The sequence below is a fragment of the Pseudopodoces humilis genome, chromosome 29 (assembly GCF_049639895.1).
Source record: "Pseudopodoces humilis isolate 2021_Gansu_Grassland_sample_001 chromosome 29, ASM4963989v1, whole genome shotgun sequence".
NCBI lineage: Eukaryota > Metazoa > Chordata > Aves > Passeriformes > Paridae > Pseudopodoces > Pseudopodoces humilis.
Window position 1 is genome coordinate 2,962,210 of NC_142228.1, and position 24,511 is coordinate 2,986,720.

Consider the following 24,511-nt stretch of genomic DNA (forward strand, 5'->3'; position numbering starts at 1 on the left):
TGCTCTCCCCAGCCCCAGGGACCCCCGCTCTCCCCACAGGGCCGTGTTTACTCAGGCCCTTCCTGCCGGACAGGGTATTTCCACATGTGTGGGAGCAGCGGAAGGGAGGGTTCTGCAGGGTTTTGGCGATTGTGTTGCTCATGTTGGTGTGTTTCCGATCTCCTGGTCTCTCCAGGAGGGCGAGAAGCCGCTGAACTGCGGCCCCTCCTCTTGGACAAGGAACCGGCTTCCCGCAGGTGCGGGGGATGCTTCTGCAGCTGTAGGTACCAGAGGGCCGGGGGAATGTTCTCTCTTTCACCATTCTCTCGTGCAATCACAACATTTCCAGCCGTTTCCACGGCTCTGGGGTCACAGGCACAGCCCTGGTGCTGGCAGGAGACCCCAGCCTCCCATGGGCTGTACTGGGGGTGCTCGGGCCGCCCCGCAACCGGGTTCTGGCCTGGAAGTGTCTACGAATTCGTGCTGCGGCTGACAGAGACCCGGGCATCCTGGGCCCCCCCGGTTCCCCGGGGCGGGGCCGCTCCCGGTGCTGCCCGGGCACTGCCGGGCCCCGGGGCACGGGCGCTGCCCGGTCTCGCAGCGCCCCCGGCCGGCCGGAGCGGGTCCCGGTCAGTCCCGGGAGCCCCCGGGCTGATGGATGGGCGGAGCACCGCGGCCCGGTTGCCCCGGTGGTGCGGAACTGTGACGGGAGGAAAACGCGAGACTGGAAATAGCCCGGAGCCCCGGGGGTCCCGCTGCCCCGGGCAGGAGCTGCACACCCGGCCCCTGCTCGGGCACCCGGAGCGGGCGGGGAAGGAGCCGCAGCGGCCCCGGGGCTCAGGGAGCGCTTGTCCCTAGCCAGCCCCGGCTGTCCCCAGCCGGCCCGGGACATCCCTGCTCCGGGGGATCGAGACGCGCCCGCGGCACCAGCCCCGCTCCGCTCGGGGCAGGCCGGTGACAGATCGGGCCCGCCCCCGGCCGGGACCGCCCAGCGCCGCGGGGCCCGGAGAGGCGGGGCCGGCGGCGGGCGGGCCGGTACCGGGAGAGGCGGGGCAGGGGCAGGCAGCGGCGATGGCGGTGCGGCGGGGGCCGGAACCGGGACCTGAGCCGGGACCGGGGCTGGCGCTGCCGTTTCTGCTGCTGCTGGCGGCGACGGCGGCTGGAGCGGGGGACGCGCGGCAGGAGGAGGCGGTGCGGGCGCTGGCGCGGCGCCTGCTCGGCCCGCGGGCCGCCGCCGTGGCGCTGTCGGTGGACCCGGCGCTGGCGGCTGGCGGGCCCGACATTTACCGGCTGTGGTCGCCTCCCGGCGCCGCCGTGGCCGTGGCCGTGACGGGCTCCAGCGGCGTGGCGGCGGCCGCCGGCCTCTATCGCTACCTGCGAGATTTCTGCGGCTGCCACCTGTCCTGGTCCGGAGCGCAGCTCCGCCTGCCGGACCCGCTGCCGCGGCTGCGGGCCGAGATCCGCGCCGCCGCCCCCGGCAGGTAACGGGGACGCGGGGCCGGGCTCACGCCTCGTTAGCGCGGGACAAGGCGCTGTTATGTAACGGGGGCCCGGGGGGCCCGGGCGCAGCCTCCGCCGTCCCGCAGGTACCGCTACTACCAGAACGTCTGCACCCAGAGCTACTCCTTCGCCTGGTGGGACTGGGCGCGCTGGGAGCGGGAGATCGACTGGATGGCGCTGAGCGGCATTAACCTGGCACCGGCTTTCTCGGGGCAAGAGGCGGTCTGGCAGCGGGTGAGAACCGGGGACGAGGGGCGGCGGGGACCGGGAAGGCGTCGGAACCGGAACCAACAGGATGGCGGTGGCGGGACCTCTGGAACCGGGAGCCGTGGGACCGACTGACCCCCGACGCCCGGCGCAGGTTTACCGCAACCTGGGGCTGAACCAGTCGGAGATCGACAAGTACTTCACGGGCCCCGCGTTCCTGGCCTGGAACAGGATGGGCAACCTCCGCCGCTGGGCCGGGCCGCTGCCGCCCACCTGGCACCTCAAGCAGCTCTACCTGCAGGTACCGGGGACGGGGCAAACCCCTGTCACCCCTTGGTCCTCCTGGCCGAGGCTGCCCTCAGGGAGCCTCGGGGATCCCCCTGCCCCACCCCGAGCTGCAGCAGCGCCCGGGGTCCCCTCGTGGGAAGGTGGCGGCCTCTCTCCTTCTGCTCCCCTCCCTCCTTCTCTCCCCCAGTACCGGATCGTGGAGCGGATGCGCTCGCTGGGGATGACCACAGTGCTGCCGGCGTTCGCGGGCCACGTGCCGCAGGGGATCCTTCGGTAGGTGCAGTCCCTGCCCCGGGGGCTCAGTTCCCTGGGAGGCTGCCCTGTCCCTGTATGGGCACAGTGGTCCTGTCCTGTTCTCCTGGTCCCCATCTCTGCCCTCCGGTGCAGGGTCTTCCCACGTGTGAATGCCACTCGCCTGGGGCGCTGGAGCCACTTTGACTGCACCTACTCATGCATCTACCTGCTGGACCCAGAGGACCCCATGTTCCAGGTGATCGGGACCCTCTTCCTGAAGGAGCTGATCAAGGAGTTTGGCACAGACCACGTCTATAGCGCAGACACCTTCAACGAGATGACCCCGCTGTCCTCTGACCCTGCCTATCTCTCAAGAGTCAGCAATGCTGTTTTCAGTTCGATGACAGGAGGTGGGTCAGTGTGTGGTGCTGGCCTGGCCACAGGGCTCCAGGTGGGACAGCAGGGGCTGGGGGAGATGGCTGTGGGCCCCATGCAAGCACAGAACCCATTGGTGCCAGACCCCCAAAACCTCCTTGAGGGGTGGTTGGTGACCCTAGGGCCTCACCTGTGGGCCCTGTCTGGAGAGGATCTCACTCAGTGCTTTTCTGTCCCCAGCTGACCCCAAGGCTCTGTGGCTGATGCAGGGCTGGCTCTTCCAGCACCAGCCTGACTTCTGGCAGCCAGCACAGGTGCGAGCCCTGCTGCATGGAGTGCCCCTCGGCAGGATGATTGTTCTCGACCTCTTCGCTGAGTCCAAGCCCGTCTACCAGTGGACAGAGTCCTTCTATGGGCAGCCCTTCATCTGGTGCATGTTGCACAACTTCGGGGGCAACCACGGCCTCTTTGGCACTGTGGAGGCCATCAACCACGGCCCCTTCGCCGCTCGGCGCTTCCCCAACTCCACCATGGTGGGCACGGGGCTGGTGCCCGAGGGCATTGAGCAGAACGACATGGTGTACGAGCTGATGAACGAGCTGGGCTGGCGTCAGGAGCCCCTCGACCTGCCCAGCTGGGTGACCCGCTACGCCGAGCGCCGCTACGGCGCCCCAAACGCTGCCGCAGCCGGCGCCTGGCGCCTGCTCCTCCGCAGCGTGTATAACTGCACCGGCGTGTGCGTCAACCACAACCGCAGCCCCTTGGTGCGCCGGCCCTCGCTGCACATGGACACGGAGCTCTGGTACAACGCCAGCAACGTGTACGAAGCCTGGCGCCTGCTGCTGAGCGCTGGCACCGAGCTGGGCTCCAGCCCCGCCTTTCTGTACGACCTGGTGGACGTGACGCGGCAGGCGGCCCAGCAGCTGGTCAGCGACTACTACCTGAGCATCCGCCAGGCCTTCCAGAGCCACGCGCTGCCGGAGCTGCTGACGGCCGGTGGCGTGCTGGTGTACGACCTGCTGCCAGAGCTGGACAGCCTCCTGTCCAGCCACAGCCTCTTCCTCCTCGGCCGCTGGCTGGAGAGCGCCCGTGCCACGGCCACCAGTGACCGGGAGGCTGAGCAGTATGAGCTGAATGCCCGCAACCAGGTGACGCTCTGGGGGCCCAGCGGGAACATTCTGGACTACGCCAACAAGCAGCTGGGGGGGCTGGTGCTGGACTATTACACTGTGCGCTGGAGCCTCTTCGTCTCTGTGCTGGTGGAGAGCCTCAACTCGGGCCGCCCCTTCCACCAGGATCAGTTCAACCAGGCTGTCTTCCAAGTGGAGAGAGGCTTCATCTACAACAAGAAGCGCTACCCAGCTGTGCCAGCTGGGGATACGATGGAGATCTCCAGGAAGCTGTTTCTCAAATACTACCCCAGCGCCCTGCGGCGCAGCTTGGCTGGGCCTGCGTGACTTTGGAGCCTCCCCCAGAGAGGGTGGACAGAGTCCCTGCACGCTCCCCGCTCTGGGCTCCTGGCCTGATGGCTGTGTCCTGGCTGTACTGGAAGAGGGGCACAGAGCCCTGGTGGCCTTCAGCCAGCCTGGATCCACCCCTTCATCTGCATGGGCAGGATGTGCCCCAAGAAGGGCTGGCACATGGACAAGGGGCTGGCAGGTGGACGGGGGGACAGGCTGTGCCCCAGGGTCCCATCCCACACCATGCTTTGTGCCGAGCTCTGCCTAGCTGCCCTGAGCCTGCTCCCAGGAAAGCTGGGCTGCCTCAGTGCTCTCAGCTGGAAGCTTGGTGGGACACTGCAGAGGGACAGGACAGATGTGTCCCTGCTGTGGGGCCTTGGCTGGCTAGCAGGGGCAGTGATGGGGGAGAAGCAGACAGGGAGGTGGCAGTGGGCAGTGGGCAGCATTGGACCCCAGTGCCTGTGGGGACATGGCACTGCATGGCCCTGCCCACATTTGGTGCCTTTTGTGTCATGAAGGACTTTGCAGCATTGCCTGCAGTGTTGCTGGGGCTGCGTTCCCCAGGATGGAATTTTTGAGGCCTTTTCCACAGCTGGGGCTTGGGCAGAGCCCAGCCATGGAGCAAATACAGACTTTTCTCCCATGTGTGTCCAACAGCTTTTGCTAGCACAGGACTGTGTGGAACATGGGGGCAGAGAAGCAGCTCAGCCCTGAGCCTGCAGAGCAGGAACAGCACCCTGCCAGACGTGTCCTGGCAGCCGGGGTGCCTGGCACAGCAGAGTACAGCTGGGGCAGACCCCCGGGGCTGCAGCTCCCCGTGTGCCCCACAGCCTCCTCCAGCAGGGAGGTCCTGGCTCGGTGGAGCCTTTATCACAGCACCTGCACGAGGATCAAGGCACAGGGAGCCCCAGGCATGCACAGGGAGGTGGGTGGAAGGGCCTTGAGATAAGGCAGCAGACACAACACGATGGTGTGGGGCGGGGGGACCCCTTCCCAGCCCTCTTAAATGGCGTGGCCCCGCTGGCCAGAGCTGCCAGCCATGGAGAGAACCACGGTGCTGATCACAGGCTGCTCCTCAGGCATCGGCCTGGGGCTGGCTGCACGCCTGGCAGCCGACACCACTCGCCGCTTCAAAGGTAAAGGGGTCGACGCTGCCCCGGGGATCCAGCAGCCCCGGGTGGTCTCAGGGCTGGGCCAGGCAGGGCCTCACCAAGGAGAAACAGCCAGAAACAGCCTGGGGGTGGGCTGGGGTTGGTGCTGGCCATGCAGCTTGGTGGCACCGCTGCCCATGGCCACACTCTCTCCTCTCAGTTTATGCCACCATGCGCGACCTGGCCAAGGGTGAGCGGCTGCTGGAGCGCCTGGGGGGCTGCTGCCCCGACACGCTGGAGGTGCTGCAGCTTGATGTCACTGATCCAGGCTCGCTGGCAGCTGCTGCACAGCGGGTGCAGGGACAGCGGCTGGATGTGCTGGGTAAGGCTCTTCCTGGGGTGCTGAGGGGGCCTCTCTGGGGTCACAGCCCAAATCACGGGAGGTGCAGGCAGTCCTAGGGCTGGGACAGGGTGTGTTTAGCGGGGCAGAGGTGCAGTAGATGGATTTGGGGGTGCCAAGGGCCCATCAGCTGGGAAAGGCCCCCCCATTTCTGCCTTGTGGCACTCGGTGGTGTGCACAGCCACTGGCTGACTGCACCGTGCCTGGCAGTCTGCAATGCAGGGGTGGGACTGATGGGACCACTGGAGACCTGCTCCGACCAGGCCATGAAAACTCTCTTCGATGTGAACCTCTTTGGGGCTGTCCGCACCATCCAGGCATTCCTGCCTGCCATGAAGAGCCGCAGGGCCGGGCGGATCATTGTCTCCAGCAGCATCGGGGGGCTGCAAGGTGGGATGCCAGCACCCTGAGGCACAGGGAGCCGTGGGGAAGCGCTCTGGTGCTCAGGATGTGGCTTTGCCCCAGGGCTGCCCTTCAATGCTGTGTACTGTGCCAGCAAGTTTGCAGTGGAGGGGCTGTGCGAGAGTCTGGCCATCGTCCTGCGCCCCTTCAACATCCAGTGAGTGCCGGTGGTGCCAGGGGGGCTGGGTCCTGCCCAGCAGGACGGGGGGAATGCCAGGGCGGGGGTGCGGTGGCAGCTGATGCGCTCCCTCCCGCAGCCTGACGCTGGTGGAGTGCGGGCCAGTCCACACCAGCTTCCTGGCCAACCTGCAGCGCCCCGACCCTGAGGGCAGCGAGATGCGGGGCCTGGACGCCGAGACACAGGGGCTGTACCGCCGGTACCTGTGGCACTGCCAGAGCATCTTCCGCGACACGGCCCAGGAGGTGGAGGAGGTCCTGCCGGTCAGTGGCCGCGGGGCGGGGGTGGCCGTGGGACCGTGCCAGGCAGGGCTCTGACCCGTCTGCGGTGCCAGGTGTTCCTGGAGGCCATCGGCAGCCCCTGCCCACCGCTCCGCTGCGCCAGCACCCAGCTCCTCGCCCCGCTCTGGCGCCTGCGGCTGAGCAGCCCCGACGGCTCCGCGTACGTCCGCGCCATGCACGACTTCGTGTTCGGCGGCAGCGGGCCCGGCGGGGACCGGCCCTGAGCCCACACCGGCACCGCCGCCATGCGAACCCCCAGCCCGGAGCCGGGCCCGCTCGCTGCTCGGTCCCGCCGTGTCCCCAATAAAGCCCTTTGCAGCCGCACGGCTCTGCCTCCGTCCCTGCTCACGCCGCGGGGGCTCGTTCCGCCCTGCGGCCGGGCCTGCCGGTCTCCTCCCCCCGCGGGCGGGGCTGCCCGGGAGGCGGTGCTGTTCCGGTCCCGTTCCCGTCCCCGTTCCGGTCGGCGGCGCTTCCGGCGGGGCGATGCCGCCCTTCGCCTCGGGGCTGCTGGTGCTGACGGCGCCGCTGCCCGCGCTGCCCCGGCGGGCGGCGGGGCTGGTGGCGGCGGCGGCGGGGCTGGTGGCGGGGCCGCTGTACGTGCACCTGCAGCCGGGGCTGCGGCTGGCCGCCCCCCCCGCCCCCCGCCGCCCCGCCCGCGGGCCCCGCGCTGCTGCGGGCTCTGGCCGCGCTGTACGGGGCGGCGGCGGCGCGGCGGGGGCTGGACCTGCGGGTCCTGCACGGGCCCGGCCGCCGCCTGGCACGGCAGCCCCGCGTCCTCCTGGCGGCCGCTGCCGAGGCGCCGGGGCCGCCGGAGCCGGTGCGGCCCGGGCTGCAGCGCTTGGCCGCGGCTGTGTACGGCTGCCCGCCGAGCCTGCCCGCGCTGCTGCTGGGCGAGGACACCGCGGGGGACTTCGGGGGCGACCCCGAGGGGGACCCCGAGCAGGATCTTAACGCGACGTTCCCCGAATTCTTGGACGTGGCGGTTGGCGGCACCTTCGACCGGCTGCACGGCGCCCACCGGCTCCTGCTCAGCGCCTGCTGCCTCCTGGCCCGGCGGCGGCTCCTGGCCGGGGTGGCCGACGGAGACCTGCTCCGCCGTGAGTCCGGGGCGGCCGTGGCACTGCGCGGGGACCAGGGGTGAGCCCGGTGCTCCCCGGGGCAGGGCAGTGCTCTGAGAGCCCAGTGATAAGTGAAGTCCTGGCAGTCACCCACCCAAGGTGGTGCCAGCCAGGCAGAGCGTCAGTGGGGACCCAGTGGGGACCTGGTGTCCTGCCCACAACCAGCAAGGTGTACGGGGACAGCCGGGGTGAGGGGAGGGGGAGGCAGCGTTCAAAGTCCCAGCCGGTTGTTTTCTCCCATCTCTTGGTCTTGGTCATTTCTGTCACCCTTGTGCTTCTCCGCCCTCCTGGCACCCGGCAGACAAAGTCCTGCCGGAGCTGATCGAGCCGTACGAGCTGCGGGCGGCGAAGCTGCGCGAGTTCTTGGAGGACGTGAAGCCCTCACTGTGCTACGACATCGTGCCTCTGGCCGACCCCTTTGGCCCCTCAGTCACAGACCCCGACCTGCAGTGCCTGGTGGTCAGCGAGGAGACCCGCCGGGGAGGGGAGGCTGTCAACAGGAAGAGACTTGAAAATGTAATTCCCACACTGGAGCCCGGTGGGCTACCCCTACCTACCCTCTCACCCTGCCTGGTGATTTACCCTGGGGGCAAATCTGGTCTCGATTCACCCCTTCCCTCTGCTGCATCCTCATGGCTAAGGGCCCTCAGGGCTCCCTTCTCTCATCAGGGGCTCACTGAGCTGGCTCTTCATGAAATCCAGTTGATGAAGGACCCTGACCACAGTCAGAACGAGGAGGAGAAGATCAGCTCCTCCAGCCTCCGGCAGAGGCTGCTGGGGACGCTGCTGCAGCCCCCACGGGTGAGGGGGCCTGCAGAGCCACAGCTGCAATGGGAGTGCTCGGGAGGAGGGGTGGGAGTCTCAGGAGCTGAAGAGTTTGGAAAGGCTGCCTGCTTCTCTGCAGGCCAGGGCCTTTCATGGCCATCTCCAGGCCTGGGTGTCAGGATCCTTCCATAGCAAAGCCCAGTCTGCTGCCATGGCTTTCCTCTTTCCCTTAGCAAGACCCAGCTCTGCCGTTGCGCCCGTACGTGATTGGCCTGACTGGGGGAACTGGGAGTGGGAAAACCTCCATCGCCAGACTCCTGGGGCACCTGGGCGCGTTCGTCATCGACGCTGACAAGCTGGGCCACGCCGTCTATGTCCCCGGTGGCCCGGCCTACGAGGCAGTGGTGGCGGCCTTTGGGGCAGGTAGAGTCACTGGAGGCTGCAGGGAGGAGGAAGGGCAGGGAGGGGTGTCCCAGGAACCCAGAGAGCCCCGGCCTGTGCCCCTCTCCCACCCCATGAGTTTTGGGCTCCCCAAGTGTTGTGTGTCCCATGTCAGAGCTGCTGCTGGGGAATGATGAACCAAGGCTGCTGTCTGCCTGGAAAAAGCTTTTCCCTGTCCTTTTCAGGAATCGGGTGAAGAGCTGCCATGTTAGGTGTTACAGCCCTTTTCTGCATGCTGTTGAGAGCTTTATACCAAAGCCCTTTCCACAGCCCAGGCTTGCCACAGGGATGGGAGTTGTCCTTCCCAAACCTGTCTTGCTTCTGCCTTGCAGAGATCCTGAACAAAGATGGAACGATTAACAGGAAAGTCCTTGGAGCCAAAGTGTTTGGAAACCAGGTAAAAGCAGATTTATTGTAAATACTTAATGCTGTGAGTGGGGGCCGTTCTCCTCTTGTGCCAACGGTTCTTAGTTTTAAGCCCTTTGAGATGATGACACCTTCCTGGCTGTATTTCTTGGCAGTGGCATGGGGACAGAGTGGGACAGATCACATCTCTGCAGCTGATGTCTGATTCTGAATCAGCAGCTGTGCTGGATACACTGTTCTTGCCCTGCAGCTGCTGCTGCCTCCCTGTTCCCATCCCTGTTCCTGCTGCCATTCCCATCTCCTCTATACCATGCTTTTCCTTCACCCAGCTCAGAGAAACAGCCCTGGCACACACAGCCAGTGGTCTCTGTCCCTTGGGGGCTCAGTGGCCTTTACAGATGCTCAGCCTGTTGCTCTGCTGCTGCCCCAGGTCAAGGTGGAGGCAGGTCAAGAGGTTCCCTGGATGGACTCTTGTGGGACCTGCTGCACAGGGAGACTGCTGTGCTGTGGAGCAAAGCACCCCTCACAGCAGAGACTGAGATCTCTGCTAATAGCAGAGCCCTAATGGCAGGACAAGAAAAATAACAGGGAAAAGCACCCTGACCCTGGCAGCAGGAATGGGAGCTCTGGGCAGTGTGAAAGCTTTCCTTCCTGGTGCTTGGAGATGGGCTGGACCCACCTCCCCAGCTTCAGTCCTTCCTGAGTGTCCCCTGACTGCTTACACCCTCCCTCTTCTGGCTGGCTACACAGGGGTTCTGAGAGCAAGGGACTGAATCTCAAATCCCACTGTGGTCCTTTCCAGGAGCGGCTGAAGAGCCTGACAGACATTGTGTGGCCCGAAATAGCCCAGATGGCGAAGGAGAGAGTCAGAGAGGCTGATGCTCAAGGTAACAGGCTCTGTGGCAGCCTCAGCTCAGCAGTGAAGTGCCTGCACTGCAGGAAGGTGGGACTGAGCCCAGGCTGGTGCCATCCACGGCCAGGCACTGAGGAACGCCCTTGTTCCGTAGGGAAGGCCGTGTGTGTGCTGGACGCTGCTGTGCTGCTGGAGGCCGGCTGGCAGGACATGGTCCACGAGGTGTGGACAGCCATCATCCCGGAGGAGGAGGTGGGCCCTGCCCTGGACCCCTCCCTTGCTGCTGGGGCTGATCCTCAGCCTCCTCCCGAGCACACGAGTGTCCCCTGTGTCCCTGCCAGGCCGTGAGGCGCATTGTGGCCAGGGATGGGCTGACCGAGGAGGCTGCTCGCCGCCGGCTGCAGAGCCAGATGAGCAACAGGCAACGGGTAGAGCAGTCACAGGTGGTGCTCTGCACCCTCTGGGAGCCGGACATCACCCGCCAGCAGGTGAGCCTGGGGCTGCTGCAGCACCGGGGCCGTTCTGGGTGATTGTGGCAGGAACTGAAGGGCTCAGTGCTGTGCTCAGGCCGTGCCTGGTGTGCCTGCGTGCGCTGCCACGAGGGGTGGATCTGGGGGTGTAGATTCAGCCGGGAAGGAAGAGGTGTGGGACTGGTGTGACGCTCCTGCCACCTCAGCCGTGGGCTCTGAGGTGTCACCGCGGATCTGTGGCAGGTGCACAAGGCCTGGGACCTGCTGCAGCAGCGCCTGAGCCCGGAGCCCGGCCCGTGAGGGACCGGCCCGACAGCGCCGTGAAGGTCCTGCCACCACTGACCACCATGAGCCAGCGGACGGAGCAGCGTGGCACCGAGACCACCGGGCCCGTTCAGCTTCGGCGAGGGTCCGGGGCGTCCTGCGGTCCCCCGGTGAGGGGGACCTGAGGCTGAGCCCCGCTGGGTGACAGTAAAGAGGCTGCTCCTGCAGTGCGTGTCCGTTCGCCGGTGCCGTCCCCTCGCCCGCCCCGCAGGGCCCCCGGTGTCCTTCCCCGGGGCTCGGTGCGGGACTCCCGGTGCCCGGAGGGTACCCGCGGTACCGGGGGCGCGCGGCCATGACGTCACGCGCGGGGACGCTCCGGGCGTGCGCGCGGGCGCCCCCTGGCGGCGGTCACATGACCGGGCGGGCGGAAGATGGCGGAGCCGCCGGGCGCCGCGGCCGAGGACTCGTGGGGGAAGGTGGGGCCGGGATCGGGTCGGGCCGGGCCGCCGGGTGCCGCGGGGGCGCAGGGCGGCACGCCGGGACGCGGCTCATGGCGTCCGGGCAGGGTGAGCGCCGGGCTGGGGGTACGGGGGCGGGGAGCGCACACGGGTCAGTGCCTGGGCGAGGGGCGGTGGGTGAAGGCTCCGGCGGAGCCGCAGCCGGGGGCGGGGGGGTGCTCCTCGGGCCGCCCGAGCCCCTGGGGGCGGGGGGGCTCCGGGGCGCGGGCCGCGGTCGCCGCCCAAGCCCCACTGACGTGTCTCCTCCGCCCGCCGGCCCCGCGCAGGTGGACGCGGCCTACGGCGACAATGGCCTGGACTCCGGTAGGTGCCCGGGCGGTGCCCGGCCCGCCCCACCCCCGTTTGTGGGTGGCAGCGGCTGCCCGGGGACGCCCCTCACGTCCCTGCGCCCGGTCACACCCCGCGTTGGGCACTGACCCCGGGACGCTCTTCTTCCAGCACTCTTCATGGAAAATGCCCGGAAAGGCAGCATAGTGTCCCGGGCCAACAGCATCGGCTCCACCAGTGCCTCTTCTGTCCCCAACACAGGTGGGGTTTGCCCTCCGTGACCGCGTGTTTCTGCTCGCTCGGGAATCCGGCGGGGCTCCAGGTCTGCCCTGCACCGAGGGGCTGAGCGTGGCTGGGCAGGATTCCTATCCTGAGCAGGAAGAGGAAGAGGAAGGTGGTGGAAACAACAACATCAGGGTTCTGTGGTTTCCAGCAGGGTTTGGAGTCGAGGATCACTCTGGTTTTGACACCTTCCCAAGGGAGCTGCCACCCTCCTGCCCAGCTCCCTGAGGCGAGGGGAAAGGGTTGCCAGGGCTCCTTGGAAGGCTTTTCTTTGGCCCAGCCTGCTGTAGCTGAATGGGGTGGGGGCTATGCTGGGCCTGGCTGCAGCTGTAGTGGTCCCTTGAGCTGTCTTGTGCCCCTCCTGGTGCCTGTCTCCCCACCTCCAGCCACAGTCTGTCCCCACAGATGATGAGGACAGTGACTACCACCAGGAGTCCTGCAAGGAGTCGTACAAGGACCAGCGCCGCCGGGCACACACCCAGGCCGAGCAGAAGCGCCGAGATGCCATCAAGGTGAGGCACAAGGCAGCAGTTTGCTGCTGCCAGCCTGCTCCAGCACCCCTCTCTTCCAGCACTCCTCTGTTTTGCTGCTGGATGTGCTCTCCCTGCATGTGTGTGTGTGTTGGAGCTGCCCTGGCTCTGATGGGCTGTGCTGTGGGAGCTGGGTGTGGGCCTGGCCTCACAGGATGAGCTCACACTCTGTGGCTTTACTTCCCTGCAGAAAGGCTACAATGACTTGCAGGCCATTGTCCCCACCTGTGAGCAGCAGGATTTCTCCATCAGCTCACAGAAGCTGAGCAAGGCCATCGTGCTCCAGAAAAGTGAGTCCCAAGGGCAGGAGGGAAGGAGGTGCTATCAACCCCCAAAGCTCCGCCCTAGAGGTGTGCAGGACAAAGTTCAGCACCTTAGAACCTTCTGGTGTGATGAGGCTCTGGGGAGCTTGGGTGCTCCTCCCCTGCACTCACCTTCCCCAGGGGAACTGGGTCAGTGGGAGCTGATGGTGCCTTGGCTCATGCACCTCCCGTGGGGATCTCAGGGGCCTGTGTGTGCTCCCAAATCCTCACTCTGTGTTTTCATGCTCAGCTATTGACTACATCCAGTTCCTGCACAAGGAAAAGAAAAAACAGGAGGAGGAAGTTTCTACCCTCAGGAAAGATGTGATGGCCTTGAAGATCATGAAAGTGTAAGGGAAGAGCTGTTGGGGTCGTGCTGTCTACTTCCCGCTGTTTCCTCACATCCTTGCAGGGTTCTGCAGTGGTTCTCCATCTGGGGACAGGCCTGGAGCTTGGAACCAGGAGCTGGGTGTGGGAATTCAGAGCTGGAAGCAGGAGCTGGGAGCGGCAGCTCGGATTCATGAGTGGAGGCCTCACTGCTGCCCTTGGTGTGCCGTGCTTGTTTCAGGAACTACGAGCAGATTGTGAAAGCTCATCAGGACAACCCAAACGAGGGGAAGAACCAGATCTCTGATGAGGTGAAGTTCAATGTTTTCCAAGGCATCATGGACTCCCTGTTCCAGTCCTTCAATGCCTCAGTCTCTGTAACAAGTTTTCAGGAGCTCTCAGCGTGTGTCTTCAGCTGGATTGAGGAGCACTGCAAGCCCCAGGTGAATGCAGGGCTGCAGAGGGGCTGGTGCCATGGCCAAGGGGGCAGAGACAGTGGCACAGGGGTGGCTGTCCCTCCACAGACCAGCTGACCATGTCCTCTCTCTGCCACAGACGCTGCGGGACATTGTCATCGGGGTCCTGCACAAGGTGAAGAGCCAGCTCTACTGAGCCTCCCGTGCCACTTCTGTGCCTGTGGGGATGAGGCACTTCTGCCCAGAGGCCTGGGTGCCAGGCACCACCCTGGGTCCTCTCCCTTGTGGCTGTTTTTAAGGTTCTCTGAATTATTTATTGTATTTCTTCTGAAGTGGTCGTGCAAACACTGCTGCTCCACTCAGTGCCACCAAATCTTTGTAGGGACTGGGCAGGAGGGGAGGGAAAGGTGGTGAGGAACAGAAGGTGGGGAGCAGAGTCTCTGGCTCAGGCAGTGCCACGGGGTTGCCTGTGCCACTGACTCTCCCTGCAGAGCTGATCCCAGAGCAGCTCCATCCTGTGCCCTCAGGTGTGACAGCCCTGCTATCCCCAGGGTGGGGAACTGTGACAACTGGAGACTAAAAATGATGGGTTTCTAGTACAGCAGTAAGAATTGCTTTTCCCCAACCCACTGGGCTGTCCCCTGCCCCTCTGAATCAGCTGTTTTGAGTCAGCTGTTGTGTTTTGGAGGAGCCTGGCAGTGCTGGCAGCAGGATGAACCTGTCAAGAGCTGTGGCCCTGGCAATATATACTAGGGCCTTGATGAACCCCAAGCGCTGCTGCAGCCATGAGTCCCTGGCAAGGAACACAGGAAGTTCCTGCAAGTGCTGGAACACCTCTCCTTTTCAGAAACCGTGACTGTACTGCACAGGAAAGTTCTGCAGCAGTAGCATAGTGTGGCACATGCACTTGCTGCTCCTCAGAACTTCACACACATCCATGACCAGCCTCGATTTAATTTTTATTATTGTAAATTTTGAAATGGTCTCAAAGCGCTGCCTGTGCCAGCTGTAGGAGCAGCTGCTATCAGCAACATGTTTGACCCTGTCCCACGCCCAGTTTGGGTCACAGCTCTGCCCAGGTGAGGGTTGGTCACTGTCCAGAGTGATGGGACCAGGGTGCTGCCAGCAGCAGGGCTCTCCATAACCATGTTTGTGCTCCTGCTCCAGGGGCATATCCAGGGAATGTTTATTTCAGGAAGTTTTTCCAGCACTGAGGAGGGAGCACTGCCTCCTGCCTTGGAAAGAGGATGTGGAATTTTACAGACCTCACACATGAAAGTGATGTATTTTTCTATTGTGAAAAGTAATTAAATAAATTTCGCTGAATGTTTTAATGGTTTTTCTGATGTTGAGTTCCTGGAGTTCTGCTCTAGAGCTGGTAGTTTCCATAAGCCCATTCCAGCCCCTGTGGCCCAGGTCACCCTCTCCTGGCTCCTGCCCTCCCCACTCCTCAGAGCCTAAACCCTGCCCTGAGACAGACAGACAGCACAGGGATGTGCAGCTGAACCAAAATCCTGCTGTTTAATGGATCATACTCTCATGTGACCACTCAGCAGCTAGAACACATACAGACCTCTGCAGCCCAGACAGCTCCCTTTCCTTACCAGAACACCAGAGATACAGCACCAGTGCCCCCACATGTCCCCTCAGTCACATCAAACCTCAGCCAGGCAGCTCCATTTACTGGGGGCACAAAAAAATGACATTCCACTGCAAGGAGAGGGCCAGTGCCAAGTTCCTCCCACCCACCACCCTTCCAACTGCAAAACATTTTAAAACAAAACCAAATAAATACACAGGACAAGCCCCAGTCCTGCAAAACGAGAAAAAGAACCCAACAGCCAAGTTTCAGAGGCAGCTCCATAGCAGCTTCTCTCCAGAACAAAGGCTCCCCCAGCACCTCACACAGTCGCTGGCAGCACGACACCGTGGTCCTCATCCGTCTCTATCCCAACCTCCTCCTGCGTGGCAGGAGAACAGGCTTAGGGCCTGGCTTGGCAGCCGTGGGCACAGCCCAACCTCGGTACTTACAAAGAATTGCTTCTTGCTCTTGGGATACCCCTCCAGGATGGCATCCAGCAGCTCTGTGGCCTGGCGAGACAGGGCACGTGAGGCTGTGGGCAGCAGTCCCAGCAGGGCCCTCAGTGCCCAGCTGCACCCCAGCCGGTACCATCCGCTTCCTCCGGCGCCACTCCCGGCGGTACAGCTGCTGCTCCCGGCACACCTGCCAACAGCAGCGGGTCACAAACACCCCGAGGGGCTGGCAGGAGCCCCGGGCAAGCACTGCCTGTAAGGGAACTGCTGGATCCTGGATCCAGACACAGCAGCTGTTCACCTTCTCTTTTTCCTCTGGAGTTACGTGGCTGGTAGCAGACTTAATCCTCTCCAGTTTCTCCGTGCAACTGGCACAGTCCTTCCTCAGCGCCTCGATCTCCCTGGCGATCTCAGGGGTTGTCATGGAGCTGTTCAGGTCCTTCAGCTCTGGGAAGGTGGCACCGATCACCGGCCGGGCTGCCACCCGGCAGCAGGGCAGAGCTGCCCGCGCCCTCGGGGCTGCCCGGCCGGGCACACTCACCCGCCTCCATGTGCCGGCAGCTCTGCTGCAGCGCTTGCAGCTGTGCGGAGCGTGCGGCAATTTCCCCGTCCAGCCCGCGGAGCTCCGCATCGCTGGCGGCCGGGAGCTGCTCCTGCGGGGAGCGGCGGCTCAGGGGTGCGGGGCCAGCGGGGCCAGCGGGCGGCGGAGGCCGGGGCTCACCTGGTCAGCGAAGTAAATCTTCTGCTTCCCGTAGGCCTTCTCGCGTACGCGGCCCTGCTGCGCCAGCTGCTCCAGCGCCTTCACCACGGCCTGCGGGACTCGGCGTCAGCCGGGCCCGGGCCCGCCCCGCCCCAGCCCGGCCCGGCCCTGCTCACCGCCTTGCCCAGCCCGTGCTCCCGCTGCAGGTTCCCGAAGGCATCCTGGGCGCTGTACGGGCGGTTCTGCTCCCGCAGGTACCGCAGCAGGACAGCGGCGGCGCCTCCTGCGGGACCAGCCCCGGTCACCGAGGCCTCCCGGCACGGCGGAGGCCGCCCGGTGCTCCCCCGCCAGCCCCGCACTCACCGCCCGCCGCGGCCTCGCGTCCTTTGCTCATCCCGCGGCCCCGGGCCCCCAAACCCCGCTCCGTTCCCGGTTGGCGCCGGTCACGCACTTCCGGCGCGCGGGCTGCTCCCCGCCAATGGCGGCGAGGGCGGAGGCACACGGTGATTGGCGGGGGTAACGCCGCCCGGTACCGGCCCGCCCCGCGGGAACGGCCCCGCGCACAGCCCGCGGCGGCTCCGCGGCCCCGGGCACGCACTCACCCACCGGAACCGGCGCTCCCGCCGCGGGGCGAGAAGCGCAGCCCCCTCGCCCTCCCACCTCCGCACCGGACTCGGCCAGGGGAAGGGGCTCCGGCCCGTACGGAACCCGTTACCCAGCTCCCCTCCCCGGCTGAGGCCGCCCCCCGCCCCCGATGGGCAGAGTCAGACAAAGAGCAGCCGGTAACGGGGTCCCTGACGAGGTACGTTCTTGGCTGCACAAACGTGATCAGAACCGGGTCTATGGCTTAGGAAAAGTAATGGGGGCACTCGGCAGGCAGAGGGGGGTGGCTCTCCCTGGGGGCTGCTGGTTTGTTCACAGGACCGCGGCAGGCGCGATCTCCTCAGTCACTGGTGGTCCGGGCTGCTGTCCCTGTCCGGTTCCCACTGCGGGCTCTGCCTGCACAAGGCTGGAGGCAGCAAGGGCCCAGGGGACACACCTCCACCCTGTCAGCCCTGCTCCACTTCCTCCTTCTTCCAGGAAAACTGCTGATGGACGCGCAGCCTCGGCCCTGCCCACGGGAACGCACTGGAGCAGCACAAGGGTTTCTAGCAAAGTGTTAGTTGGCTGTTAACAAAGGCTGTTAGTTCAGAAAAGCAACACAAGAGCAGGGGCTACACGTGGATGTTCTTGCAGGTGGTCTGGTGGTCACAACAGGTGTCTTATTGCCATTGAGCTCTTACAAAACAGCATCAGGAGGAGCTGGAGCCGAGGGAGCAGCCAGTGCAAGGAAAACACTGCGGCTGCACAACATCCACAATGGAGCAAGGGGCTTGGTTCCACCTGGAGCTGGATATTGCTGAGAGAGAAGACTTGGATTTGTGCACATATTAGGAGCAGGGAACAGCTGTCTGTGACAGAACAGCATTGAGTCCCAGACACCGTGTCTGAGGGGCTCTGTCCTGTTCCCCTGGTTACACATCAGTGCCAGAACTCGGTGCACAATTGTTCCTGGCGATACTGTCAGTCCCACTGAACTTGAGAGCTGCAGACACCAGATTTATTGTCTTAGAGAAAGTTTTGAGCAGGCAGCATCCTGTCAGACAGTGCAAGGTGATTGTGGAGCTATCCCATCAACGCCTCTTCTCTACAGATTGCCAGTGTCCTTTATTTTAAAATCCAAGCGAGGCTACAGAGTCACAAGTCACACTGTGTACCCAGCCAGGACTGGCTGTCACATCACTCAGACTCACAGGAGACAATTGAGAGAACTGTGCAAGGCTTTTCCTCCTAGGATTCCCTCCATGATGCGCAACAGAAAACCAGAGGGAAGTGACAGGATGATTTACTGGCCTCGGGAGCCAGTGGGATCCAGCTGATTCAGCTCTGACTGATCCAGCATTTCAAAGTCATCCCCTTCAGCGTCAGTGTCCAAGTCCAAACTGGCGGCTCTGAGGTGAGTCTTTGCCCCTCTCTGGGGATTGGTGCTGCGTGAGGAGCCTGGCTGAGGGGCTCCTGACAGTGCCAGCTGGATCATGCCCCTGGTGACAAAGCCAGCAATGTTGTTGGTGAGATTCTGCACTGATGGCAGTGTGCCAAATTCCTCCTGCTCATATGGGAGCTGCAGATCCTCTGTCCCTTGTGAGCGGTACGCCAGGCTCGGGATCCCAATGCTGGTGTCATCTTCATCATCTATGCCAGTTACTTCTGGGTTTATGGAAGGGAAGTCAGGGAGATCCCTGGCAAAAGATTCCTCTGGGTCACTGTGACCATCCAGGTCTGGAAGAGGAGAAAGTGCATTAATTGCCAGTGCTCACCAGCACCCACCAGCCCAGGCAGGAGCTGGGCCAGCACCTCCCCTGGATGGACTGTTGGGAGCTCACAGATCACACTCTCCTCAATGTCTCCCTGCCCCCATCTCAACTGTTCAGATCCCAGCTCACTCGCCGGTGCTGAAGCAGCCACCTGCTAGAGGGGAGCACCAGCACAGCCAGACTGGTGGAGCAGACTGGATCTGCCTTTGCAGAGCTGCTGCCCTCACTCCACTCCAGCACCACAGGAGTGAAGGAGGAAGCTTCAGTTCTGAATAAAACAGGCAGCTGCAGCTCATTTCCAGCAGCAAGGCCGACATCAAACACCCAGACTTCAACAATGGGAGGTAACACATCCTCCCTCTGACCCATCACACTGGTGTTTGCTTGGCATTCCACACCTTCCAGAAGCTGTTTCCTCTCACCTTCTGATCCCTCTGTCAGGGGTGTCTGGCCCCTTGAAAGGTTAAATATCCCATTTTCAGTATAGGAAACCTCAGCATCTGAATGCTCTGAGTCAGAGATGGTCAGTTCCTTGGCGACCACGGAGTCATCCAGCTTTGAAATAGAAGATAAAATTGAAAACATCAGCACTAGAAAGGTTATCCCCATGCCTCAAGACAAAACAGATGATGGAGTGGCCTCCAGCTAAACCTGGCCCTCATGGGAGACTGGCACCTGAGACTCATTCACATTTACTGCACAGTTTAGGAGACTGCAGCTGGTACAAGCAGCTCTGGACATTCTTTAGTTCAACAGATGGGAAAGACCCATCTGAAAGGACAGTGTCCTCATCTGCTCTCCCATCACTCTCAGCTACACTGTGCTGACACAAAGCTAGATGCTGCATGTCCCCAGTTTGTTTTTTCCAGCTAAGCTCTTCTCTCCCCCAGAGGCTCTGTTACCTTGGGGCAGAATGCAGCCAGCTCCTCTTCGCTGTCACTCCCATCGTCCGTGGCTTCCTGACCAAGAGCCCGGCCACGCACTGTTAGAAACCAGACACAAAGCTGTTACTGCTGCTGGGGCAAGGCTCTGTGCAGGACCAGAAAACCCCAAACTGCACATAACAGAGCAGAGCCAGCTCTGTTCCACAGCAGAGCCACGCTAACTTCTGACTGTGGCTGTAGCAGGTTTTTGCTGAGATGAACATGTTTAGAACTCCCTCGCACAGAGCCTTTCCTCCTTTTTCCAGAATAGAGAACACACAGTTCTGGCAGCCAAGAACTGGAGCAGCTCAGTGCTGTGAAAAGCCCACAGCAGCTGCTTCCTAGGAGATGGCTGCAGAGGCGGAACTGCGTCTCTCTCTTCCCAAGGCAGTTCCAAGAATTTGCCATCCCAGACGTGCAGCCTCTACCGCCCACCAAGGCCAGAGCCTCTGTTCACAGCCCGTTTCAGGTATCAAAGATCAAGGTGTAAAACCCTGGGGCCAGAAATGGCACAGAACTCACTCTGCCTCTCGCGCCGCCTCGCTACCATGTATCCCTGGACGCTGAAGTCCAGCCGCTGCAGCAGGGGCTCCAGCCGCAGGTACACGCGCTGCCCCAGCCGGTGGTACACGGCCAGGGGCCACAGCAGGATGAAGAGCACTGCGGTGAGCAGGAATGTGGGTTAGGAGGTTGTTCATGCTCCTGGTAAACATCCTGCCTGTTTTGTGATGCAGCACAGCACACAGAGCATGGCAGATCTGAGCACTGAGGGCGGTGCTGTGGGAGCCTGTTACAACAGGTGCCATCACCTCTGCCCATTTAACAAAACTGAGAGGCCAACCTGTTAGTGCTCAGATCTGTAGTTACTAAGCACTCAAACATGTTCTCTCCAGACCAGACTTTGAATCCTGGTCAAGAACCATCACATTCCTGGCAGAATGTATTGTTTTAAATTTTAAAGCCAGTCACACAAGCTTTCCTTCTGAGCCCCATTTCTTGGACATTCAGCACCCACTCATCTCTTTTTACATGTAAGTCTGTATTGGCAGAGATTTACTTACACAGCAAGTATGAGAGCAAGAGCCCAGGGATATACTGGCCCAGGACAGCCAGGAAAGTGAACACTCCACACACTAGAAGGCAAAACTGAAGACATGAGAGACAATGAGTTTCCAGGGTTAAGCAGTGGGTTCACTCACTTCTTGACCATCTCAGCCTCTGCAAATTCTAGGTCAAGTTATTATTCCAAAAAGGGTGAAGCCTTCACAATGTCCAACCACCTGCTCCAGCACGGGCACAGACACAGGGCTGTCTGCCCTCAGAGCCACAGCAGCTGAGGCCTCCTGCCTCAGGGCAAGAGGAGCTTCCCAAAGCAGGGACACCAACAGCAAGGAAGAGGCTGAACTAGATTTATTCTAGAGCTCTTCAAGGTGAAGAGGACAAGGACAAGGACAGTATCACGGTGCTACAAGTTTCTCTTTCCATAAACTCAAAAAAAGAAGAAAGAAAAAGCTTGACACATTTTCTCAAACTGTTAAAACCCAGTGAGGAGACAAGTTTGACAGACACTTGAAAAGCCAGAAACCTACAGAAGGAGCAGCCACGCTCTCACTTCAGTGGTGCAATCCACACACTGACATTCACTTTCTCCTCCCTCCTCCACAACCCATCCTCCTAATTATTCTGCCTGTGCTTTCCATTTTTCCCCACCACCTAATAGGCATGGTGTTGTGGGAGACCTCCCATCCAGGAATGTGTTCAGCCAGTGCTGAATGCCAGCACAGGAGGATCCCCGTGGTCAGCAGAGGCTCCACACCAAACAGGTTATTTCTGAAGACTGTACATTCTCACCTTGCCAGGGCTTTGCCTCTTGAAAATGAAGAGATTACTTAAAAAGTTGGTCCCAGTCACCCATCCTTCAGCCAAATGATGACAGAGCTCTGGCACTCCGAGCAGCCGAGGGTGGACGTATCCCCAGCTGTAGTGAGGGCAGAATTTGGGAACAGATATTGCTGTATCAGTGTCAGGGTTGAAGACCCTTGTTACAAATACTTGTCCCAATGCTTCCTTCTTTCCCACCCAGCACAGAGCTCTAGAGATGAGGGTCACTTGCCCTCCAAGCAGTGCCCTGCCCAAAGCAGTTTATCTACAGCCCCTCTAGCAGCATCCTAGTGTTCCCACAGCACTGAGGAGCAGGAATTTCAGTCAATGGCCTGGACCAGTTTCCATGCTACTGGAGGGAGTGCACAGTGCAGAGGCAAATCAAGTGAATCCATTTACTTTTTCTGTGTTTCTCTGGTCAACTGCAGCCTCCAAGTGTTCAGCATGAGGTCTAGAAGCAGCCTTGCACCTCACTTCATGTTCTCAGTTACTCTGGAGGCCTTGAATTGGTCAGTTTTGTTAGTGCTGCCTAACTGCTAGTCACGAGGACCTGAAGGTTAGAAAGAGCAATTTCTTTTGTGCTTGGGCCTCTTACAAAAAATGAATAAAGACAATTGTCCTTTGGCACCAGCTCAGGTGATTTAATCAGGAACTGACATCCAGCACAGCCTGGCAGTGGCGGCAGGAAGGCGTGCCCAGAGAGGCAGGTGTGAGCAGTGAGGCAACACCTCAGCATTTCTCAACCCATTATTAATGCTGCAGTCAGATCATAACTATGCAGAAACAACTGCTGGAACAAGCCTGTTAAATGTTCCCTATCAAGTCTCAGAAGACTTCATTAATTCCCACAGAAATGCAGCTTTCCTGCTACTGGAGGCCTACACAAAAGGAATTGCTTCTAAGGCAGCACCTCTAACTTCAGGGGGCAGGGAATCAAGCAAGCATATCTGGAGGCTGGTATGAAGGCGAAGTATAATAAAATGGCTTGGGCAAGTAAAAAACTTCTCACAACCACCTAACTGTACCTGGTCTCCATCTGTCCTCTGCTGAGCAGCTCCCAGCTCCCAGCTCCCTCCTCCCTTGTCCCCAGGAGCCAACATCCCAAGCATGTGCAGGTAACAACACAGTATCACAACAAAGTATCACAGCAGAGGAGTCAATTAGTTTCCTACCTCTCATTGTCTAATTCATCAGGTCTCGCCACTAAAATATTAAGAACAGACACTACATTAGTTGCAAGGAATTTGCCATGGGAATGCTTAGCTCTTGGGATTTGAGTAAAGCTTTAATGAGCTGGGAAACACCTGGAAAAGACATTAACTGTAATTACAGGATGGAGATGCATCAGTCCATAACACATCTTGAGCATGTACGTGTGACAGTACAGGACTGCAAGAGTCTCCCTGTTGCTCCTCGGTGTTTGCTGGACACTAGAGGCTGCCCAGTTCCCTCTCCCCCATTCCCTGCACACACCAGCTGGGGAGGAGGAACAGCCTGCAGACTGGAGGCATCAGGCATTTAAGGCTTTTGATACTTTCCCACCCAGGCTGGGACTTGAAAGGGATGTACCAGCCACCCTGAAAGATCAAATCAGAGGGATGAGGGAGTTGGACAGACGCTGGCTTCTAAGAAGGAGCCTGAGCCAAGCTTTGAAACCAAGGAAAGCTTTAATGTCTTCCCAGGAACTAGAGAGAACACAGATTGAAGCAGGAAGCTGGGAGCTGAACTTGCTGGTTAGTCAGGGAACCAGCTCTGGGAACATGCAGGCCCTCACACTCCTCCAAACTAACCTGTCCATGCAAAGCCAAGGGACCCCGAGCTGCTCGGAATGGGGTTGTTCATCAGTGTATTAATGTCACAAAGGAGGGATACAACTGCTTTGGTTACTGAAAACTGAAAACTAACTTCATTAACAGCCTCTTCTCCCAAAGAAATCTCTGATCAACAGCAAGGCTGCGACTTGTCTTCATCCTAAACTGGGTTATTATGGATTCTGAGGAGGAATCCAGACGAGTTCCATATATACTTCAATTTCTCACTCTGGTACTGAATGCTCAGAAAGTGAATCACTGTCTCAAGCCTGCAGTGGGTCACGTACACCCTGTGGTTCAGGATGACAAGACAAATACCAGTGTCACAAGCACAGAAAGAACTTTTGTTTACACAGGTTAGAATATTCCAGCTCCAGAAAGAGCATGCCTGCAGTACTCTTGCCAGCTTCTAGACCCTTAAAGCAAAAGGCCCAGGTTTTAACAATATAACGGCAGACGGTGCAGAGCCTGTACTTGTGGGGCTGGAAATGGGGCTTGTTTGCTGCTATGAGCTCAAAATGGAACTTACCACCAATTTCTGGCCAGATTTTGTGCTTCCACTGGTCTAGACACACTACTACTATGAGGGACAATGCAGTCAGAAACAGCAAACGAAGGGAAGTCAGAGCAAAGAACCTGTGGGGAAGAAACCAATGAGTCAGTACTAGCCAAATCTTTGTGAGACACAAAAGGGTAACACAAATCAACCTAAAATCAGTCACTCAGAGGGAAAACTCAGCACCTGCTATTCAGTCACCACACAGCGTGCTCCGGAAGCAGCTGCCAGGTGACCCTGGTTTGCTCGTGTCAGTTCTCCCTGCTGTACAGCTCCTGTCCCAGGCAAGCTGCCCTCCCTCCACTGCCACAGCAGGCTGAGTTTTCCCAGGCAGTTTGTTGTTCTCAGGGACAAGGACAGCAGGGGGACGGCAGCGGACCCAGCGTTCCCAGGTCCTTCCTGTCCGGAACGGGACATGGAGCAAACCCGCGGCTCCTTACGGACCGTTCCTCCCCGGGGACAGCTCCCGCAGGCTCCCGGACCCCCGCAGCCCCGGCGATGTGGGCTCGGCGGAGCGCACCTCCCGAGGCGGGGCCGCTGCGCCGCCCGCCCTGCGCGGCCCGGTCCCGGTCCCGGTCCCGGTCCCGGTCCCGGTCCCAGCCCCGCCGCTCACCAGAACAGGCCGTGCACCGCCGCCCAGCACAGCGCGCTGCGGCCCGGCCGCTCCCACACCAGCGCGGCCTGCACGGCGCCCAGCAGCGGCTCGTAGGGCCCGAGGCGGCAGCGCAGCGCCGCGCTCAGCGCCTGCACACGCCGCTGCCGCTCGCCGGGCCCGGGCCCGGGCCCCGCCGCCGCCGCTGCCGCCGCCGCCATCGCTCCCTCACGGCGTCAACATCCGCCCGCCCGTCGCGCGCGCGCGCCCGCCGCAGGCATGGCGGCGCCCTGCCACAGGCTGCAGCTCCATCCTGTGCGCCGCCATCTTGGCGCAGGCGCGGGCC

General features: G+C 61.4%; 6 protein-coding genes across 8 annotated transcripts; 4 read left to right on the top strand and 2 right to left on the bottom strand.

The window, feature by feature from the left end:
- The first annotated feature begins 1,050 nt into the window (after window positions 1-1,050).
- Window positions 1,051-4,686, top strand: NAGLU (N-acetyl-alpha-glucosaminidase). Its single transcript, XM_005531471.3, has 6 exons — window positions 1,051-1,460; window positions 1,566-1,713; window positions 1,841-1,987; window positions 2,162-2,247; window positions 2,362-2,618; window positions 2,824-4,686. The coding sequence occupies exons 1-6, from the start codon at window positions 1,051-1,053 to the stop codon at window positions 4,038-4,040; spliced, it is 2,265 nt and encodes a 754-aa protein (XP_005531528.2). The 3' UTR covers window positions 4,041-4,686.
- Window positions 4,687-5,068: 382 nt separating this feature from the next.
- On the top strand, window positions 5,069-6,649 carry HSD17B1 (hydroxysteroid 17-beta dehydrogenase 1). The gene is made up of 6 exons (XM_005531543.2): window positions 5,069-5,179; window positions 5,355-5,516; window positions 5,745-5,924; window positions 6,000-6,093; window positions 6,194-6,377; window positions 6,449-6,649. The coding sequence occupies exons 1-6, from the start codon at window positions 5,083-5,085 to the stop codon at window positions 6,617-6,619; spliced, it is 888 nt and encodes a 295-aa protein (XP_005531600.2). The 5' UTR covers window positions 5,069-5,082; the 3' UTR covers window positions 6,620-6,649.
- Window positions 6,650-6,878: 229 nt separating this feature from the next.
- COASY (Coenzyme A synthase) lies at window positions 6,879-10,899 on the top strand. Its single transcript, XM_088068149.1, is given in 10 exon segments — window positions 6,879-7,027; window positions 7,029-7,492; window positions 7,815-8,029; window positions 8,183-8,314; window positions 8,512-8,701; window positions 9,052-9,116; window positions 9,888-9,972; window positions 10,093-10,190; window positions 10,280-10,426; window positions 10,652-10,899. Coding segments are annotated over 10 exon segments (1,602 nt in total). The 3' UTR covers window positions 10,709-10,899.
- On the top strand, window positions 10,778-14,648 carry MLX (MAX dimerization protein MLX). 3 transcript variants are annotated; one of them, XM_014260191.2, is made up of 8 exons: window positions 10,778-10,899; window positions 11,457-11,493; window positions 11,629-11,718; window positions 12,145-12,251; window positions 12,460-12,559; window positions 12,822-12,921; window positions 13,140-13,341; window positions 13,454-14,648. In XM_014260191.2, exons 3-8 carry the CDS (start codon window positions 11,637-11,639, stop codon window positions 13,508-13,510), a joined length of 648 nt encoding a protein of 215 aa, XP_014115666.1. In that variant the 5' UTR covers window positions 10,778-10,899; window positions 11,457-11,493; window positions 11,629-11,636; the 3' UTR covers window positions 13,511-14,648. The 3 variants fall into 3 exon arrangements, with proteins under 3 accessions (XP_014115666.1, XP_014115663.1, XP_005531529.1); XM_005531472.3 differs by lacking the exon at window positions 10,778-10,899 and adding an exon at window positions 11,065-11,148; XM_014260188.2 differs by lacking the exons at window positions 10,778-10,899; window positions 11,457-11,493; window positions 11,629-11,718 and adding exons at window positions 10,955-11,148; window positions 11,719-11,851.
- Window positions 14,649-14,794: 146 nt separating this feature from the next.
- PSMC3IP (PSMC3 interacting protein) lies at window positions 14,795-17,053 on the bottom strand. The gene is made up of 8 exons (XM_005531474.2): window positions 16,412-17,053; window positions 16,225-16,331; window positions 16,070-16,159; window positions 15,890-16,001; window positions 15,650-15,795; window positions 15,485-15,538; window positions 15,346-15,405; window positions 14,795-15,275 (listed from the first exon to the last, which is right to left on the bottom strand). The coding sequence occupies exons 1-8, from the start codon at window positions 16,440-16,442 to the stop codon at window positions 15,216-15,218; spliced, it is 660 nt and encodes a 219-aa protein (XP_005531531.2). The 5' UTR covers window positions 16,443-17,053; the 3' UTR covers window positions 14,795-15,215.
- A 210-nt stretch (window positions 17,054-17,263) lies between these two features.
- On the bottom strand, window positions 17,264-24,386 carry RETREG3 (reticulophagy regulator family member 3). The gene is made up of 9 exons (XM_005531545.3): window positions 24,187-24,386; window positions 23,547-23,653; window positions 22,379-22,409; window positions 21,177-21,303; window positions 20,387-20,471; window positions 19,848-19,985; window positions 19,305-19,384; window positions 18,825-18,957; window positions 17,264-18,367 (listed from the first exon to the last, which is right to left on the bottom strand). The coding sequence occupies exons 1-9, from the start codon at window positions 24,384-24,386 to the stop codon at window positions 17,934-17,936; spliced, it is 1,335 nt and encodes a 444-aa protein (XP_005531602.1). The 3' UTR covers window positions 17,264-17,933.
- Between the last annotated feature and the right edge of the window lie 125 nt (window positions 24,387-24,511).

Coding starts and splice junctions, on each gene's coding strand:
- RETREG3 (XM_005531545.3), bottom strand. CDS start 24,386: ATGGCGGCGGCGGCAGCGGCGGCGGCGGGGCCCGGGCCCGGGCCCGGC. Junction 21,304..22,378: donor GATGAATTAGACAATGAGAG/GTAGGAAACTAA, acceptor CCCTCACTACAG/CTGGGGATACGTCCACCCTC. Junction 19,385..19,847: donor GAGGCGGCGCGAGAGGCAGA/GTGAGTTCTGTG, acceptor GGTTTCTAACAG/TGCGTGGCCGGGCTCTTGGT.
- MLX (XM_014260188.2), top strand. CDS start 11,104: ATGGCGGAGCCGCCGGGCGCCGCGGCCGAGGACTCGTGGGGGAAG. Junction 11,852..12,144: donor GCAGGAAGAGGAAGAGGAAG/GTGGTGGAAACA, acceptor CTGTCCCCACAG/ATGATGAGGACAGTGACTAC. Junction 13,342..13,453: donor AGGAGCACTGCAAGCCCCAG/GTGAATGCAGGG, acceptor TCTCTGCCACAG/ACGCTGCGGGACATTGTCAT.
- NAGLU (XM_005531471.3), top strand. CDS start 1,051: ATGGCGGTGCGGCGGGGGCCGGAACCGGGACCTGAGCCGGGACCGGGG. Junction 1,461..1,565: donor CGCGCCGCCGCCCCCGGCAG/GTAACGGGGACG, acceptor GCCGTCCCGCAG/GTACCGCTACTACCAGAACG. Junction 2,248..2,361: donor GTGCCGCAGGGGATCCTTCG/GTAGGTGCAGTC, acceptor CCTCCGGTGCAG/GGTCTTCCCACGTGTGAATG.
- PSMC3IP (XM_005531474.2), bottom strand. CDS start 16,442: ATGAGCAAAGGACGCGAGGCCGCGGCGGGCG. Junction 16,160..16,224: donor AGCACGGGCTGGGCAAGGCG/GTGAGCAGGGCC, acceptor CGAGTCCCGCAG/GCCGTGGTGAAGGCGCTGGA. Junction 16,002..16,069: donor AGATTTACTTCGCTGACCAG/GTGAGCCCCGGC, acceptor CGCTCCCCGCAG/GAGCAGCTCCCGGCCGCCAG.
- HSD17B1 (XM_005531543.2), top strand. CDS start 5,083: ATGGAGAGAACCACGGTGCTGATCACAGGCTGCTCCTCAGGCATCGGC. Junction 5,180..5,354: donor CACCACTCGCCGCTTCAAAG/GTAAAGGGGTCG, acceptor CTCTCCTCTCAG/TTTATGCCACCATGCGCGAC. Junction 5,925..5,999: donor CAGCATCGGGGGGCTGCAAG/GTGGGATGCCAG, acceptor GCTTTGCCCCAG/GGCTGCCCTTCAATGCTGTG.